This window comes from Pelobates fuscus, chromosome 4 (assembly GCF_036172605.1).
Source record: "Pelobates fuscus isolate aPelFus1 chromosome 4, aPelFus1.pri, whole genome shotgun sequence".
NCBI classification, from domain to species: domain Eukaryota; kingdom Metazoa; phylum Chordata; class Amphibia; order Anura; family Pelobatidae; genus Pelobates; species Pelobates fuscus.
Window position 1 is genome coordinate 59,297,151 of NC_086320.1, and position 20,983 is coordinate 59,318,133.

At 37.8% G+C, this 20,983-nt stretch overlaps 1 protein-coding gene across 2 annotated transcripts in view; it reads right to left on the reverse strand.

Annotated features, from left to right (window-relative positions):
- CPQ (carboxypeptidase Q) overlaps window positions 1-20,983 on the reverse strand; it is a 414,103-nt gene that overhangs the window by 84,762 nt on the left and 308,358 nt on the right. For both annotated transcript variants that reach the window (XM_063450306.1, XM_063450307.1), the window contains exon 6: window positions 15,473-15,564. In XM_063450306.1, the coding sequence (XP_063306376.1) occupies window positions 15,473-15,564 (92 nt within the window). The remainder of the gene's footprint in view (window positions 1-15,472; window positions 15,565-20,983) is intronic.

The window sequence follows — 20,983 nt, forward strand, 5'->3', positions numbered from 1 at the left end:
GGTGGTGGGGGTGATGGTGGTGGGGGGTGAAGCTGAGGGTGGTGGGGGTGATGGTGGTGGGGGGTGAAGCTGAGGGTGGTGGGGGGTGATGGTGGGGGGTGAAGCTGAGGGTGGTGGGGGTGATGGTGGGGGGTGAGGCTGAGGGTGGTGGGGGGTGATGGTGGGGGGTGAGGCTGAGGGTGGTGGGGGGTGAAGCTGAGGGTGGTGGGGGTGATGGTGGGGGGTGAGGCTGAGGGTGGTGGGGGGTGATGGTGGTGAGGCTGAGGGTGGTGGGGGGTGATGGTGGTGGGGGGTGATGGTGGTGGGGGTGAGGCTGAGAGTGGGGTGATGGTGGTGGGGGTGAGGCTGAGGTGGTGGGGGTGATGGTGGTCGGGGGTGAGCCTGAGTGTGGTTGGGGGTGATGGGGAGGGAGAGCCTACCTTTCCCTGGTGGTCCAGTGGGCTCCCTGGTGGTCCGGTGGCCACTGCTCCCGGTCTGCAGCTCCGCAGAGCTGCAGACCGTGTAATCTCGTGAGATTTCAGAGCGTTGCCGTGGTAACCCGCGGCAACGCTCTGATTGGCCAATTCTCGCGAGTCACATGGTCTGCAGCTCTGCACACTGCGGAGCTGCAGACCAGTGTCTGCGGTGGCCGGCCTGGCAGCCAGGAGGGGCCTCGCACCCGGCGGCATACCGGGCAAGCCGCCGGGCCCCCTCCTGGTGTCAGGTCCTCGGTCAGTGACCGAGGACCTGACACACTCTGCTAACAGGCGGTTTAGGCGGCCGCGAGGCCGCCGCCAGCGCGAGGCCTTAGGCGGCCGCCTAAACCGCCTAATTAGAGAGCCGCCTCTGTTCGCAACAAAGCACTCTTAGTTTGAAAACATATTAGAATGACATTTACTTGAGACGTGGGAAGCATAGGTAGCATATAACCAGATAATAAAGCCATTTTGGGAAGATTGCTTTCAAACAAACTTGAAAAATAAAATGATGTAAATTTACACAATGTTTTCATTTGTTCATTCATCCTTTACAGACTTTTTTGGGGCATGAAAAGCTTTAGACTATGTGAAGTATCACTTATACAGGGTCTCAAATATATATCTTGCTCAAACTGTTTGCTAGAAACAGCAAAGTATCTTAGTAACTGTGCTTTTGCCAGCGGACAGCACAACAATGACACTACCCAAAATGTGGAGCCTACTACATTCCTTAATAGGAAAGATATCTTTCAAGAGTTCAATAACGGCAAACAGAAGTTATTTTAGTTAGCAACTCTGCAGTGATAAAACCAACAAAAATTTGGGATTCAAAATTTGAGCTTGTGGTCTTAATAATTTAATCTGCTGAACCATAGTAAATATTGACTGACCTCACACAAAATTTTACAAGAACAGTTAAGTCAACCAAACAATTTAATTAACTTGAATAGTCCATCTATTATAAACTGTAACCTCAAAATGAGTAAGATTTGTGCAGGAACTAATGTGGCAGTGAGAAATATGTCTGGCATTCAAAATGTCTAAATGGACTCTTTGAAACGTGTTCCCAGAATAGTGTATTTTTTAGATAATCTCTTAACTCAAAAAGAAACCTACTAAGAAGACCATGAAGTCTGATCAATTTAGAACTTAATTAATGCAAACTATTTAAAATACATAAACTATATAAAAATGAATGAATACAATCTAAAGTGTACATCTCTGGATCATATTTTGCAGTTTGATTACATCAGAACTAAATATAAAATATGAATTTCATACTTCAGTGAGTAAATGTCTATTTTCTGTTATCACGACTGTAAAATTACTTTTTATAGACTTCACGTTATACAATTTAAAAACATTTTTTTTTCCCGTAGGAGGTAAAGTGCATTCATTTAGAAATAAAATGTAAAGAATTTTTTTAAAGGAGCACTTTAAGCACACTAATCTATGGGTACCATCCCTGCCTTTGGACATTTTGCACATGACTCTTTTGGAGTTTTATTAGAGCCTACATTTGTCATTTTTAAGTGAAAACTCCAAGTTCCAAAACCACTTCATCTTAATGAAATGGTTTTGTTAGCTAGACGCTGGGCCTTTTGCGTGGCAATAATATAAATGTTATTATAGAGAACACACTATAAAAGAAAAGATTGGTAATGCGGTACGTTTAAAGAAATAGCAATGTTTATATTATGCCAAGGACATATTTTTAGTGACTGTTTGACTGAAAGCTATTGAGGAGGAACTTCCTTAAAGAAGACTTTCAATTATAAAAAGTCTTCAAATTTGGCAACATCTCACTCAGCATGATGCCACTGGATGCTCTGAATGCTTCACACTGAGAAACATTGGATTAGGTGTGTTGCGTATTATACTCATACACATTAGGCAGACTGATACCCGCAGAATTTTTAAGTCACATAAATAACTGATATACGTGAGCTTTTTTATTGTCATACACAACAGCGGTAAATAGAGAATGTTAAGTCAAGAATAAAAGTAACTCCTCTATCTCAACCTTCTTATCGACTCTTTGTAGAAACCTTATCTGCCTTTTTTTAACCCCTTAAGGACCACATTTCTGGAATAAAATGGAATCATGACATGTCACACATGTCATGTGTCCTTAAGGGGTTAAATTGTATTACATTAATTTAGTAAGCCACTATTTATAGAAAATAAAATGTTATCTCAATGCCGTACTAGACAATTGTCAAATAAATATATAGCTAAAAAGGTATTTCCATTTTATTTGTTATATTTTAATGAGCCTTCGGATTTATGTCATTCAGCATAGCACTTAAAACAACCATTATGGAGCATCTGTGTACCGAACCCAGCGACTCCTACTTTGGGGGTTAAGTGCAAGCCTGCACGTGCTGGTGCCCTTACATGACTCTAATAGCATCATATAAAGAATGGAAATAAATAATTATAGTTTCCACTGTGGAATTATAAATTATGGATTAAACTACAATAATTTGATTGTCTTTTGTGTGAATTTAAACTTGTGTTTTAATACAAAATTAACTGAAATGTATTGCTGTAGGAATACAGGTGTAATGAAATAAAAATCAAAGCTTTGTACCATCTATATTTCTCTCTTTTTTTTTCTTTTTTCTTATCTTTTTTATATATAACACATATTTCAATGCTCATTAACAAAAAGTTCATACATGACTTATGTAACTCATGCATGTAGCATGAAATATATAAAGAACCAGAAATATATAAAGAACCATAAAAGATAACTGCAATCATTGGGGCTCGTAGTAGGCATGAGGATTTATATATCCAAGGGAATCTTATTTGATCTAAATAGAAAGTGGAACACCCCTGGTTTACCTGTCCCAATGTCCCATCCCTATAACAAGCTAGTTTGTATTGTTTCTATATTCCGCCTCAGAGTACCAATATTCGCGATAGTTAGTACATTTTCCCGAAGTAGGAATAAAGTCACATTCCATTGTGTACTGATAGTCTTTCTGGTTTACAATTTTTTGGCAGGATGGAGAAAAACTAGATTTCCAGTTACGAGCTATAGATAACTTGTGTGATTAGCTATCTGTGTTTTTTCTCCATTATTGTGAAGTCTAAATTAAATAATAAAAGGGCAGGTGTAAGTATCATAGTTTTGTGAATTAAGTCAGCTATCATGGATATTATAAATGTCTTGGTGTTGTTTAGTATCGGACATGTATACCATATATGAAACATTGTACCAATCTCTTTCTGACATCGCCAACATAGAGGCGAGTAGGCTTCAGAAATGTTATGTAGTTTTGAAGGGACCTGATATCATCTATATAGGATTTTTAGATGAAGTTCTATCACGGATATACAATGTATATATATTTTTTTTTTAGTTTGATAGTGGTTTGGTACCATTCAAATGGGGTGTAGATTACATTGAGATCCTTTTCCCATTTTTCTATTAGTGAAATTTTTATAACGTCATCCTCCCCATCCAAAAGTTTAGAAGATCTAGTTATTAAACCTCTAGTACCAACTTTATCTAAATATCTGAAGATAGGATGTTCAAAAATATATTTTTTTGAATGATGATAGTGTTTAATCCTTAAATATCGAAAAGTATCACTAAAGGGTACATTGTATTTAGTTTGCAAGCACTGAAAGCTAATCAGAACTTTATCTTCAAAAAGATCAATAATTTTATTTATCCCCAATAGCCTCCATTTATGCATATCCAGATCAATCAGATCATATTGTAAAGTTTCTATAGGGGCATGTACAAGGATAGAGTCTGAAAGATTAAGTTTGCTTTTCTTTTTTTTTTTTTTTCCATTATTATTTTTATTGAAAAATAGTTTTCCATTTTATTATACATATGACAAAATTAGTGTAATTACATACAAGACAGGACAAGTGTAACATTAACAAAACATGTAGCCTGCATTTACTACAGCTTTATGATCATAAGTTAAAGATAATTACCAGACTAATCAGCTAAGAATATCTTAATAAAGGGATAAGTTCTCTCTCATATAACCATGATCAGTATAAGTATAAATGAAAATAAGTGAAAATTAGTGAGGGCTATGGTCGGTCTAAACATCAAAAAATAATTCATTCATTTTCCAAAATTCGAATCCAATTAGTGTATTGGTCTTGTCTATTTGTAAGAGATAAGGAGGAAAGTGGCAAATCTTTTTCCATTCGAAATTGGTATAAGATTTGGTTGACAAGCTGACACCTCTGGAAAGGAAGATGTGACTTCCATTGTATTGCTATTATTATTTTTACCGCCAGAAAGCAATGGCTTGTGAGACACTTGGAAGAAATGGAGGAAAGTTTCCAATTTAGATGTAGCAATGCTATGTCTGGACCTTTTTTAATTGTAATATTAAATAAACATTTAAGTATTTCAAAGGACCATTCCCAAAGACTTTTAACCAAACTACAATGCCACCATATATGGACAAGTGTTCCCTCTGAATAGCCGCAACGCCAACAGTGGGGAGTTTGATCTGGATAAATTTTACTTAATATATATGGAGTCCGATACCATTTATACATAATCTTATATTGACATTCGACTAAATTTTGACAATGAATATATTTACGAATATCTTTAAGAGATGTACACCATTCGTGCTCAGCTATGTCAATATTTAGGGTCTTTTTCCAATTATCAAGTATCTTTAGGGGTTGTTGATCCAAATTAGATAACAAATTAGTAGCTTTTGAAAGAATTTTGGTAACCTTAGTATATCTAAAGATAGTTTGAATAAGAGTATCGATTTTTGGCGAAGTTTTAAGTAAGAACTTATTCAAGAAGTTTTTAATTCTTAAATAAGAGAAGAGTTCTTTACTAGGGAGACGGAGTTTAGCTTGAATATCAGCAAAGGGTAGGATTTGATCCTCATGGAGGATTGCTCGAATCGTCCACTGAAATTTGGACCAGTTATTTAAAGAGATATCCTCAATACAATCTTCCAAAACAGTCATGAGATGAGATGACTTAATTATTTTATTAGAGATTTTTTGCTGTTTTTTATCATCTCCATCTTAAGTTTGCTTTTCAACTTTTTTAGAACATCTAACATATCCACTATTATTTGTTTGGAGGTTTTCTTTGCTTAATTTTTTTTTTCAATATATAATTTTTATTGAAATCAAATGTGCAAAGGAAGAACAATCACATCAGTAGTACAACAATACGGTAGTGAGAAACAATAATGCACACAGAGACTACATAAATTGACATGGATATGAGGAATACAATGCACAATACAAGATACAAATTGTTTAGCAGAATATAGTATGATGACTGATAATTCTCAGTGTATGACAACATATCGAAGTAAACATACAATATAAACATACAATATACAATATTTTATATCACTCTGTCATAATTGTTCACCGAGGAAAATTACAGTGTTACCATGTGAAACTCAATGTCGCTTTAAGTTGGGAAGCATAATCTGCATGGGATATCTGACGTCTAATGACGGTACATGGTGGGCCTAAAGTCTGCAGATTAGGGTGAACAATCCACATGGCCTAATTATAGATCGTACCTTGTAATATGTGCTACGGCTGTAATGCCGTTAACTCGCTTCCTCTCTAGAAAGACTGTCTGGCTTGTAACCAGTTCTGTCCTAACAGTTATTTAGTTCTCCAGAGCACGTTGCAAGAACTGAACGAGAGATTAAACATAAAAACAAAATTTTTACTTAAATAGGGCGATGAACAGGGAGAAAAGAGGGTGAGGGGGAGAGAATAGAATAAACACTCTAATACCAGATATTAAGTGAAGTCCGTCGGATTACCAATGGCTACCCAGTTGTACCACAATGCATTAAAGGTATCCAAGTGTTTTCCCATTGCCCACTTTTTTTCAAAGACATAAGTGGAGTTAACTTTGTTTATTACCTCCTGAACTATGGGGCATTTTACACTTTTCCAATGAGCGGCTATGCTAGTTTTCGCTGCTACAAGAATGTTTAATACTGCTGCTCTTGATGAGAGGTCGCCTATATCAGGTAATAAATGAAGAATGTAGCTGGCTGGTTTAAGTGGAATATCGTGACCACTAACTGATTTGATCAAAAGTCGTATTGAGTCCCAAAACGTGTGTAGAGCTGTACAATCCCAGAATATGTGTTTCAACGTACCATTGGGATCGGCACATCTCCAACAGTTAGGGGTCGAACCTGGATAAATTAAACCTAGCCTGGAAGGAGTCAAATACCACCTCATTAATAATTTAAAATAAGCTTCCCAGTGAGTAACACATTGTGAAGATTTTTTAGTATATGTAATAGCGGCTTCCCAAGCAGATAGATGAAATATTTCACCTAGGTCTCGTTCCCATCGGACCATGTACGGCAATTTGTTATCGCCTGGATTTGATGATAGGGACGAGTAGCAAAAGGATAAAGATTTTATAGAGGATGTGCTTTGGCGGGCCAAAAAACACAAGTGCCCTAGTTTACTCCACTCTAGTGGGTTGATATATTTGATGGATCTGGAGTGCAGAATATGTTTCAAACGTAAGTGCACAAAAAGGTCTTTTGGTGGCAACTGGAAAAGTTTTTGTATGGTAGGAAATGACATTAAACCTGTCCTTGTATACAAAGAGGACACATGTGAAATACCGCTGGAGACCCAACGTGATAATGGCAAGTCCGGGGAGATAGCCGTGGGCGCCTGCAAAGGAGCCGCGTAGAGTAGCTCCGAACAGGGCCCCAGCAATGAGCTCCAAGACAACCATGATTTCATTAAAAATGTTGTAGTAGACCGCATGGTTGGTGATGTTGGATGTGTCATTGACCATAAATTATAACTCAGGGGGAGTAAAGTACCACACTTTGTTTCCAGATCCAGCCACACAGGCGTCGCCTTGAGTGTCATTATATCTATACCTTGAGCTAGAGCAAACGCTATATAATAGTTTTTAGCGTTAGGAATTTGAAGGCCTCCCTTTTTAATGGGGTACCACAGGGAATGGAAGGACACCCTTGGCGGCTTTTTTTTCCATACATGAGCGTTTAAGGTCATTTGAAAACGTTTTAAAAGGGCATTAGGAAGGGCTATAGGCAATGTTCTGAACAGATATAGGATATGCGGTAGAGCCATCATTTTTAGAGAGGTAATCCTTCCTATCCAGGAGGCATTTGCCCCGTCCCAGGATGCAATTTGGTTAGAGATTTTTGCTAGAACCACTTCGTGATTTTCTAGAATAGTTTGTTTCGTTGATCGAGCTATCTTGACACCTAGGTAAGAGATAGAAGTTTTGCGCCATTCGAATGGATATTGGGCCTGAAGCGTGTTTAACAGCTGTGTATCTAGGTTGAAAGGGAGAATTTGTGTTTTAACTATATTGTTCTTATAATACGATATTTTGCCGTACTCTAGCAAATTGTTTATAACATGCGGAATCGAATGAGACGGTTTGGTAAGAAATAGCATGATATCATCTGCAAAAAGTGCTACCTTTTTTTCACCTGCGGGCGTGAGTATGCCAGGGATCAAGGGGTCTTGTTTGATCGCTCTGATCAGTGGTTCCAGGCATAGGATAAAAATATGGGGAGAAAGGGGGCAGCCTTGTCTGGTTCCATTAGTTATAGGAAAACTGCGAGAGAGAAAGCCAGTATTGAACACCTTGGCAGAGGGCGCTGAATATAGGGCTTTAATGCTATTAATGAAGGGGGCTGGAGAATTGAAACGCCAATAGTGTGCTTTCCATGTATGACCAATTGAGGCGATCGAACGCTTTTTCAGCGTCCAATGCCATAAAAACGCCTTGTTCTTTTTTCTTCATAGCCCATTCCAATATATCTATGCAATACCTGGTATTATCTCCCACCTGTTTACCCGGAACAAAACCTGCCTGTTCTTCTGAGACTAGGTTGGGCAATAAAGGTTTCAATCTATTGGCGATGATCTTTGCATATAATTTAACATCAGCATTTAAGAGTGAGATCGGCCGAAGGTTACTGCAAATCGTAGGGGATTTATTTGGTTTGGGTAGAGTTATAATGAATGCTTCTAACATTTCTTGCGGGAAAGACCCAGATTTTTGGACTGCATTAAATATGTTTGTAATGTGAGGGGCCAGATGTGATGCCATTTTAATGTAATAATAATTGGAGAGGCCGTCAGGGCCAGGGGCTTTATGTTTGGGGAGGGAGCGGATAGCTGATTCAACTTCTCCGGTCGTGAAAGGTGTGCTCAACAACTCGTTTTGCTGCGGTGTGACATGTGGGAGATTTATCTGTGTTAAAAAGTGCTGAATTTCTTCCATAGTGGGTGTGTGCGTGTCAGTGTGTTTTCCCAGATTATATAGGTCTTCGTAGTAGTGAGATAGTTCGTTGACAATATCATTAGGGTTATACAATTTCACTTCGTCTTTGGATGTAATATAGGGAATTTTAGTCTGGATATATCTAGTTTTTAATTGGCGCGCCAGCAGTTTGCCGGCTTTATTTCCCATATGGTAGAAGTGTTGTTTCAGTTTTCGAGCATGATTAATATAGTCGTCTGCGTGTAGATGGTGAATGGCCTCTTGTATTTTGGCTATTTGTTTAGATATGGACTTCGAGGGGGAGGCTTTATTGGATTTTTCCAATGATTCTAGCTGTTGGGTAAGCTTAACCATGGAATTTTGGATGCGTTTTTTGTTTTTTGAGCCCAATTTTATGAATGCACCCCTAATGACTGCTTTATGGGCAAGCCATTGTGTTTCAACGGAGGTGTGATCGGTAGAGTTAGTATGAAAATAGTGGTCTAATTCAGCAGCAATCGCTTTATGGTTTTCCGGACAGTCTAAAAGTGATTCATTTAACCTCCACTTTCCCCGACCCTTGGCGGGGTACGGGACCTCAATAATGGTCTCAATTGGGGCATGGTCAGACCAGGTGCGCTGGCCTATTGTTTGACTGACCAGATGTGGTAGAGTAGACTTGTCTATGATACAAAGGTCTATACGCGAGTAAGTTGTGTGGACATGTGAGAAATAGGAGTAATCCCTGCCCGTAGGATATAAATTTCTCCAGGCATCATATAAATCAGACGAATGGAGAAGGTGGGTAAATAGTTTGCCGTTCTGTATAGATGTCTTAGTAGGGGTTTTTTTATGAGTGCGTTGGGTGTCCAACTGGGGGTCTAAGGCGCAATTGAAATTGCCACAAATTATTAAATGTCCTTGTTTAAGCCTGGAGATTTTATTAAAGGCTTTTTTAAAAAAAGGGTATTGAGGGTATTCCGTTCAATTCACCCACTAAAATTAGTAATCTACCCGCTGGGTCTACATATTGTTTATACAATGAGAAAGCCCAGTCTGAATGGAAGAATATGGCAACTCCCTTGGTTTTGTTTGGTGCATGTGCATGAAACCCAGTTGGGTAACGTGGTGAATATAGTCTAGGCGGGCCTTTCTTTTGGAGGTGAGTTTCCTGTAAGCAAACGATTGCTGCATTAGAGGCATGCATGTCCCGTAGCACCTGCCGCCGTTTGTTTGGACTATTAAGCCCTTTAACGTTGAGGGACATAATTTTCATTGTATTACGAGTCATATCAACAACAGTATAGAGAAAATGCTAAGGACATGGCCGTAACGTCCGATGGACAAATGAGAACACTGAACTATAATCTGAGTGAACGTTTGCTCTACAAATAAACCGCCCTGCAAAGTGGTTCTTTTTAAGCCAATGGTGATGAATGCAGCTTCCACTGGTAACACGTATAAGAGTGTGGAAATTACGGGGGAAAGGGGAGAAAGGGGAAAAATAAGGGGAAACTACAGACAAAAGTATATACAATTATCTCCATTTAGAAGGAGATGAGAAAAGGTCATATAGAGTACACCGAAAGATGAACTCAAGAGGTGACCTAAAAAGATGGTGGGAACGTGGGAACGTGGAGCTCCTACCGCCCTGATGGTGTATAACTCAAAAAGGAAAAGAGAGAATGTATTTTCATAAAGGGTAGTATCATGGCGGATACGCCGTGCCCTAATCATGATTGGAAACGGCAACCTTAAACAGCAACATAACGAGTGATTTGAACAGAGTGCAGTCGGTAGCCACAACAAATAAGCCTGGGTCAAACTGCAGCATATTGCAACAAGTTAATTTTGGTCTGAGCACGGAGTAGTTATAATCGTTAGGTTGTATTAGTCAAAGTGGCTCTTTAACTAAACTTAGCTTTAAATTTAGATCTAAAATTTAAACGGAAATTTAAACGGAAAGTCTGGATAGCAGACGGAGCCTTAAGGGTATAACTCGTGAGTTATGACGTGACCTATGCACGCACAGAGCACACTGAAAAGACCAATGTTACATAAACCACGGCATCATAAGAATAAAAAAAAAAAAACAATAGAAATAAACATGAACATTTTTGCTTGAAATTGAACCTTCAGCATGGCAAAGGATACGGGCCGACTTAAGCGTCTACACGCCTTTTACAGGAACAATATAATATGACATAACATATAATGGTAACTTCAACCCCAAGACCATCAAAGTGATTAACATTACTAACTAATAAATAAATAAATGAGGGAGGCCTTAACCATATGGTCATGGTGAAAATGCTGACAATCGCTCTTACTCTTATTACTATGCCCCTTCAACAAGGCCTATCCTTGGTATATGCAATAAGTTAACAGGTGGGTGTTTACAGACGGGATAAAAACCCCTCTGGAGCATACAGTGGAATACTATACCAATATTGCTCGAAATATATGGTGCATGATGACTGTAAAAGTTCATTTCGCTGTAGTTCGGGCTCCTGCCATATGCCAATCATTGTGGATTTTCTTCGGAGAAATCTCCCCGGGTGCCACTTGACGTTCTCCTGTTGTTCGCCAGAGTCCCCATTCAGAGAGAGTCTTCATACCTTCTTTAGGGTCGCTTATAACACGGGTTGTTCCCTGTCTCCAGACAATCAATTTTGTAGGGTAACCCCACTTGTAATTCACATTGTTGTTCCGCAATGTTTTTGTAATAGTGATAAATTCTCTGCGCTTCGCCATGGTGGCAGCAGACAAGTCCGCAAATAAAGCAATTGTGGTGTGTGGGTCAGGAAGGTTCGCCGTTTTCCTCGCTGCTGACAATAGGGATTCTTTGTGTACATAGTAATGAAATTTGACTATCACGTCTCTGGGCGATTCAGGAGGCAATCGAGACGGTCGAGGGAGTCTGTGCATACGATCATAGGCCCATGCAGAGTCTGGTAAGTCCGGGACCAAGGCCTTGCAAATAGAAAGAATATACGCAGGGAGAGCATCGTGGGAAATGTCGTCGGGAATACCCCGGAATCTGATATTTTGCCGCCTGGACCTGTCCTCCAGGTCAGCCAACTTCAATTTCAGTGCTTCATTTTCATCCGATAATGATTGGAGCTTGTCCACAACTTCGTTATGGGCATTGCATAGGTCGCCCGTTTTGTTTTCCAAGTGGCTAGTCCGGTCGCCCAGGTTTGTAATTTCTTTCCGCAGATCTTTGTCAATACGTTGGAAATCAGCTTTTATGGTAGCTCTCAGCTCTTGCAGCATTTTGTGGAGACTCTTCTCCGTTACCGGAGAGTCTGTGTATTTGGAGGAGATTGACTCCTGGTCGGAAGCGCCGTCCGACATAGTTTCTGTCTCCTCGCCGCCATCTTGGGTAAGTACTTGTCGTTCTTTTTTCTTTATTTTGGCCGATTTGCGAGTTCTCGGCTGCTTGGGATAAGACATACCTCCGACGCCGAAGTGCTGCTATTTCAGGGTAAGGTAGGTAGTTGAGTTATCGCTTTGGGTAGCTTGAATTGTAGCCTTCAGGACGGTTTAACGCCGGAGCTCCTACTCCATGCGGCTGCTCACGCCGGAAGCCAGACACGCCCTTCTTTGCTTAATTTTAATTGGATCTTCTATCAAGAATGCATTATTTAAGTTTCCTACATAAACTGTTCTATTGTTCTATTTGGTAGCAGGCATTATTCAGAATATTCGGGTTAGACCACAAAATTACATTCGCAGGTAGTGAGGTTTAAATGGCAGCTGGGGCACTTACTACAATAAAGGCAAAACATTTTTTTTTTTTAAATAACAATTTGTAGCAGTGGACTGACTTTCTCTTTATAACTTTGGAATTCAAGTAAATGAATAGTTTCTATACTGCAAAAATTAAAGTAAACATAGATTACATTAGGGTATATGGAGTCAACCTCGATCCATGTATAAGGTCTATAATGAAATAGTATATTTACTTCGTATACTGAAGAAGTGAAAAAAAAAAGAAGAGAAATATTAATATCTAAATTATTTTTACATTTTAAGTTTTCTAATTGATTATTTTGCCGATACTGGATCTTTAAATACATGTGGCTGATCTTGATTAAATATTACTAGAGCAATTGGAAAATTTCATTTATATCTAATGCTCTTAGATCTGAGAGTTGCTGTAATCTCATTAAATGCTCTTCTCGACTGCCTAATGGATCAAAGAGAAGAACTGAATCTATCTGTGGATATCACACAATGTCAAGAAATACAGCCAAACCCCTCTTTAACTATAATGCAACAGACTATGGATGAGTCCTTAAACAAATTCTATATTAAATTAAAGCAATATCTTGACTCAAGTATTTCTATGCTCAAAGTGGAACTTACTCAAATTACCAGTTCTCTAACAGAACAAACTCCTATAATTCAGAAATTACAAGAAGAATACAAGAGTTTATCTTGTATCAAACAAACTTTTAGAAGATAGAGTTGGCAAAATGGAGAATAAATGAATAGATACAGAAGATAAATCCGGAATAAATAAGTAAAAATCAGAGGAATACCTGAGTCAATTACACAAGACCAACTAGAGTAATATCTCAGATCTTTATTTTCATCTTTAATACCATCCCAACAATTGAAAAAACCCTCCCTTTGAGCGATTCCATCGCCTCTTCAAACCACAAAATACCCCCTCCCCTTCACCTAGAGACACAATAGTTAAATTTTCCAATCAAGAATTTGGTTATGCAAGCGAACCAGAAATCTCCCATCACTGATTCTCAGTTTAAGGACATCAAACTATTCCCAGATTTGTCACCAGCAACTCGGCATACATTTCTATCTTAGTCAAGAATAAACTTGATAACTTTCTAAATAGTTGATACAGATTCAAAAATTACCAATGCTAATTTTCAATAGTGCTTTATACTTAAACAGCGGGAATATAGAGCAGCACGTAATTGACAGACAAAGTAAATGTTGTCAGATAGGAGATGGAGAAGACTGTGCTCAAACAAGCTTACGGTTTAGGAATATAACATATAAGCTTTGTTAAAAAAATTAAATTGTTAAGATTACTGAGTTAACAATCATTCCAGTTATTTGTCTATTGTTTTCATTCCCACCTTGGTATCTAGCAACCCCAGAAATTACCTACCGATATATTTCAAGCAGCTAGGAGTCTTATTGCCCTCCATCAGAAGGCAATATATGCCTGTCTCTACCTAAACTCCTGAACAAGATAAACCTAAATTATGAGTATAAATGGATGGCCCTTGATTCTCTCTCTCAGAGAGAAATCTTTGATCAAATCTGGCAGCCATGGCTGGCCTGTCACCCGTGAGGAGAAAATGAATACTGTAGGGTAGGATACAGTTTAATACACCAAGGCTGGGAGCATTGAACTCTGGTGCAAAGGGCAAAGTTCATGTGCAGTTCTTAGATAGGATTGTTATATGTTTTATAGTATGTCTGTAGATAACAATTTCTACTTCCGCATTGGAGAGCAATTAGTTACATTCATACTTAATACATTCCTGGTATACGGTTTCTGTACCTTGATGCTACATGTTTGCACCTTTATGCTATACTTCTGTAGTATGCGATTATGAGGTTCTTATAATGTATGTTCTTATACTTTGTGTACTTTGAAACTCAAAAAACTTTAGGTATGAAAACAATTTAAACTGTGTCTGAATTTAGGACTATTGCTGCCAAATTTGCATTTAAAGCATTCTATGTTCCAGAGTATATTTGTGTAAAGAATTAATTTAAAGTTGTAATTAGAATTCCATTTTATAAAGTTTGTTCTGACAATGCACATTCTTCAACCAATATTCATTATAGTGTGATTTCCAGACTTAAAAGTTAATTAGCTATAGCTATTAGAACCTGCAGTATTATTTTAAAATATCTAACTTTTAGTCTAGTCCTTTTAAATAAACCTAATTAACATTAACAGCTCTATGTCAATTGAAAACTATTTGAACCAAATAGCTTTACATTATTTTCTTGAAATGTGAGACCTAACTGTTCATAATGATTTAACCCCTTAAAAGCTTGAACATTGAGTAATGCTTGTTAAGAAATTGTTTTCTTCTGTCGGGACCTTCAGTGTTGAAAGGATCTATTACAAAAAGGTTTCTGCAGAAAATCCCTTAACTCTGATCATTATAGTGGGATATACTTATATACAGGGATGTTAACTTCTACATTAAACATAATATTGTGGTGTAATACATTCGATTTGCAAAACAAAAAGTTTCATTTTTCTTTCAATCAAATAATGTGCTATTTCTGCATATTGAAATGACTAAGTAATTTTAACAATACTTACCACCCAAAATACTCTAATTCTAGTATTTTTTTTATTTTTTTGCAAAATGCTTGGTAGTAAAGAGGTTAAAAAATGTAACTTCTTTTTCAGGAAGTGTGAAGGGAGGCTGTGTGAGTCTCAGCCAGGGGAGGTGTGGCTAGGGCTGCATAAACAAGGAGGTTTTACTCTTAATGGCAGACAATTGATCAGTAACACTGCAGGGGCATGATCTATATACCCAAACCACTTAATTAACCTAAAGTTGTTTTGATGCTTATAATGGCCCTTTATTTAGACCTCCACAAAATCCCTTTGCAACAGAGGTAAATCCCTGAGATTTAAAATAAATGAATAAAAAAATGTTATCTTCAATTAATGAAACTGTCTTCTTGGTCGCAACAGAGCTTTTAAATAAAATAAAGAATTTAAAAAAAACTTTAATGTTGGACGTCTTACTTTGTGCCTTTCATAATATTGACCAGCTCCTACTCCTCCTTGCTCCTCCCCAGTCCAAAGTACTAGACGAACGGTTCTTTTAGGCTGCAGACCTGATAAAAAAAGAATACACAATTTTATAATTAAAGTGACTAAATGATTAGGGAGACAAAGATTGATATTAATTTGTAGAAAACAGACATTTAGGTGGTTCCATCATCACAGATACAGCTAAACAGGTGGCCACATGGGAATTTCGGCAGACAGGAGGTTGTCTCTGAATATACATTGTTTCAAAAGCATGTGTGCTAGAGCAGACGTGCTTGTCAGGTAAGAGCCGATAGATGAGATTACTGAGAGACCATTATCATAAAACCTTGGAGTAGTGTCAGTGTATTTACACTGGCAGACATTTTGTGTTAAGATAGAAATTAAAAATGTATATTGTAAGTCACCCCTTAGCAGATGTGACTCCATTTTGTAACAAAAATGCAAAGACAGACACATTGTATTTCTCTGTAACTCTATTAGTTCAAACCCTGAGCAAAGGAATGTAGCAAACGTAAACATTGACCAGAGATAAGAGCTTCTTACAAGAATTGAGGTCTGCAAGGGGGGGGGGTAGAAAGAGCAACAGCCCAAACACACACACACACACATTATATACACAAACACACACACCCCCCCCCATGTTCCATATCTATATATATATATATATATATATATAAACAAAATACCAAAGCCAGGCACTCCTCCGTATTTATAATTTAGGTATTCTGAGCCTAGGTGCAATCCCGCGTTATATATATCAAAAGGTAGTAAAGGGAGCACACTAGGTCTTGAAAATTGTGCAAAAAGTATTTATTGCATTCAAAAGGAATACAACGCTGTGGTACAGCAAATCAACGTTTCGACCCTGCTGGGTCTTTATCAAGATCACAGTGCAAAACATAAAGTACTAACAATTTATACATAAACATATGTGGAACTTACCAATTAGGATGATCGGACAGCCTGTAGACTGAAACCCGGAAGTGAGGAACCACCACGTGATAGTGTGCGTATGACGTGTTACGTGTTACGTAGATAGCGTAGTTGCTAGGTGTTTACGTCAGAAGAGTGAAAATTGTGTTACATGTTACGTAAATGGCGTGGTCACCGAGTAACTACGTCCAAGAGTTAAAAACAAACGCCCGGACGGGGCAAATTGAAAATACAGAGGCTACCTCAGCCTGTCAGATTGTATACATAAAGCCCATAAGCCCCTTTCCTGAAAATCCCTTAATGTGCATCAATGTGTGTATAAAGATAAAGTGCCGTGAATAAGTGAAAAAAAGTACATAGAAAAACTTACAGTGCATAAATTGTGTACAAATCTACACATCAGAGGTTGAGAGCGGGGCTGGACCATATGGTAAACAATAAACTAGTAAGTATTATTGTGTTATCTACCCCTATGAGGTATATTGGCTTTCTACTAGCTGCCCCTGAAGGGGTATATCAGTTAGTCTTAGTTGCTATGTCAAACTGCAGGTATTGAGCTGGGGAAAAAATTGAATAGCTAGATATTAGTCTTATCGTATATATACACGGATAGAGATATATCTACACAAAAATTGATCAATAAAAAAATGGTACTTAAACAAATTATTAGATAAATAAATACATTTATATCTGATCCTCTCCCTGACTATCTAAACTGGCCCACTACGTTAGGGGCGTGTATTGCCTATACACATTAGACTCCATTTATAAATATATCTAACTGATGAGAATCAAAGACTACTAATTAAGGTGTTAATGGCAAGAGAAGAATTGGGTGCGATCTTCTCTTTATGGACTAATAGGTAGTTCCATATAATGAGGAGTAGAGAGTATCACTTGTTTATCAAGTGGGCACTGTATTGTAAAGTTGCAGCGATGATTTTTATCGTACTGAGTACTATAATGTATAACCATAATATAGATTATAGCAATAAAAGTTCTGTTTCAAAGGAACATAGACAATGCAAGGTGTTCATTCAGTCCATTCGGAGTCACTGTGTTAAGATGATGAATCCAGTAAGCCTCGCGTTGTAGAAGTAACTTGGATCTGTCACCTCCTCTCGGTTGTACCGGGACGTGGTCAATGGCGATGAATCGCAGTAGGGGTAGATGATGGTTGTTAGCTAGGAAATGTTTTGCAACGGGTTTTTCGGTTCGTTTATCTCTAAATGCCGTCATTATTCCTGACCGGTGTCCCCTGATCCGGTCCCTTAGAGTCATATCGGTTTTGCCGACATACGAGAGTCCACAGGGGCATGTGATCATGTATATGACGTGTGTGGTCATGCATGTAATGTAGTGTTTAATTGCCATTCTTTTTCCACTGTGGGGATGAGCGAATGTTGATCCCGTAAGCATATGGCTGCAGGTAACACATCCGCTACATTTAAAGCAGCCTTTTTTATGAATGAGCGGTGGTTTCGCATAGCAATGCCGAGGGTCGTTTCGAACCAATAGGTCCCTTAGGTTTCGGCCCCGTCTATAGCTGATCATAGGACTCTGTTTAAATTTTTTAGGAAGGTTATGATCCGCGTGAAGTATGTTCCAGTTTTTAAATATAGATCTTTTGAGTGATGCAGTTGCGGTGTTGTAAGTTAAAGGAAGAAACAGTCTGTCCTTGGTGTTGGATTTAGTAGTTTTGACTTGTGTGGATTTGCTTCGAGCTTTGTCCAATGCAATATCCAATATTCTGGGATGAAATCCCCTTGCTAGGAAGCGGTCACGAACTTCGTGCAGTTGCTCTTCACACTTACTTGGGTCGCTGTTGAATCGTAGCACCCTTAAAAATTGTGAGATGGGTAGAGAGTCCTTGATGTGTTGAGGATGGAAACTGGTAGCCGATAGGAGACCGATAGGAGACTTTTATTGCTATAATCTATATTATGGTTATACATTATAGTACTCAGTACGATAAAAATCATCGCTGCAACTTTACAATACAGTGCCCACTTGATAAACAAGTGATACTCTCTACTCCTCATTATATGGAACTACCTATTAGTCCATAAAGAGAAGATCGCACCCAATTCTTCTCTTGCCATTAACACCTTAATTAGTAGTCTTTGATTCTCATCAGTTAGATATATTTATAAATGGAGTCTAATGTGTATAGGCAATACACGCCCCTAACGTAGTGGGCCAGTTTAGATAGTCAGGGAGAGGATCAGATATAAATGTATTTATTTATCTAATAATTTGTTTAAGTACCATTTTTTTATTGATCAATTTTTGTGTAGATATATCTCTATCCGTGTATATATACGATAAGACTAATATCTAGCTATTCAATTTTTTCCCCAGCTCAATACCTGCAGTTTGACATAGCAACTAAGACTAACTGATATACCCCTTCAGGGGCAGCTAGTAGAAAGCCAATATACCTCATAGGGGTAGATAACACAATAATACTTACTAGTTTATTGTTTACCATATGGTCCAGCCCCGCTCTCAACCTCTGATGTGTAGATTTGTACACAATTTATGCACTGTAAGTTTTTCTATGTACTTTTTTTCACTTATTCACGGCACTTTATCTTTATACACACATTGATGCACATTAAGGGATTTTCAGGAAAGGGGCTTATGGGCTTTATGTATACAATCTGACAGGCTGAGGTAGCCTCTGTATTTTCAATTTGCCCCGTCCGGGCGTTTGTTTTTAACTCTTGGACGTAGTTACTCGGTGACCACGCCATTTACGTAACATGTAACACAATTTTCACTCTTCTGACGTAAACACCTAGCAACTACGCTATCTACGTAACACGTAACACGTCATACGCACACTATCACGTGGTGGTTCCTCACTTCCGGGTTTCAGTCTACAGGCTGTCCGATCATCCTAATTGGTAAGTTCCACATATGTTTATGTATAAATTGTTAGTACTTTATGTTTTGCACTGTGATCTTGATAAAGACCCAGCAGGGTCGAAACGTTGATTTGCTGTACCACAGCGTTGTATTCCTTTTGAATGCAATAAATACTTTTTGCACAATTTTCAAGACCTAGTGTGCTCCCTTTACTACCTTTTGATATATATATATATATATATACACACACACACACACACACACACGTTACACATATCTATATATATATATATATATATATATATATATATATATATATATATACATACATATAGACTAACTATAATTATGTTTAACCATGTATAAATAGTAATATTTAATATTCATGGATAGAGTCCCAATGAAGAAAATTCATTATTATTAAACTAATATTAGCTGAATGTATGTAAAATAAATATATATGTCACATGCTGTCACATTACTAATACACATAGTTTCACACAAAAAACAGACACAGGATTACAAGAAATAGAAAATACTAAAAGTAATTAATTTTACTTTTTAAATTTAATGGACTGATACAAAGTTCCATTGTATTAGAGAAGGTAAAAGAAATGGCGGATGTGTCAAAATCTACTTTATGGCCCAAAGCCCATTTGGTAAGTCTGCTGAAAATAATTAAAAATCCTTTGAAGAATGACAAATCTGTGATGGACAGGGATCATAAAGATAAGAGATTATGAAGTCAAATGCATGACAAAATTCAATTAACCCCTTATATAAAGTGGTAGTTGGACTTCCTGACGAGAAGTTCTTGTGGTGTTACAACGCCATCTATTGACCAAAGTCTAGATGATAACCTGTAGAGAAGATCCACCCACTTGATTTAATTCACCACTTTCAATTAGTGACGTAAAGAAAGTTTAGGGAAGCTTTTCCTTTAAAAATCGAAGATAGTCTAAGAGAGAGATCTTAAGTCTGAGATCTGGAGAAGAAGACAAGAGGTCTTTGATCACTAACCAAAAGCTGGACACCCATAACTCTCCGTATCTATTCCAACTAATTCTGGAACTCTGAAAAATCTAACACTCCAACTGAAACTTTGGAATTCTTAATACTCAGAACTCTGATAAAATTATTTACCAATACTTGCATACACCATTCATGGAATATATCTCCAAGCCCAAAGCATTTCTACCAAGAAAGCTGGTAAATATGCTGGTTAAATTTAATTAAAATAAATTTTTACTAAAAGCAGAAATATACCTGGATAAAAACTGGTCAGATTTCAAATATTATGAAATCATAATTAGCTAAGGAAATATATGGTTATACATTCCATTACTGCAGGTGGAATAAATGAACAATACATTTATTGGTAATTTGCCAAGTTTAGCATATCAAGCCATTATCCAGAGATATTGACTTATCTGAATTTAGGGATAATCAATCTTTAATCAGGAAAGTTAATCATCTGCAATGTAAAATCCGGTTAGAATTATTCTTATTGGTTATTGGATGAGAAGGAATGGTTAAATTGATCTGGTATGAAAAACATTGTATTTGTTAATTGGCCATGATTTAGACACAACCCTAAATCCTGGCCAAAATGGTAAATTAAAGGGAAACTATAGTCACCAGAACAGCTTAAGGTAGTTGTTCTGGTGTGTACAGTAT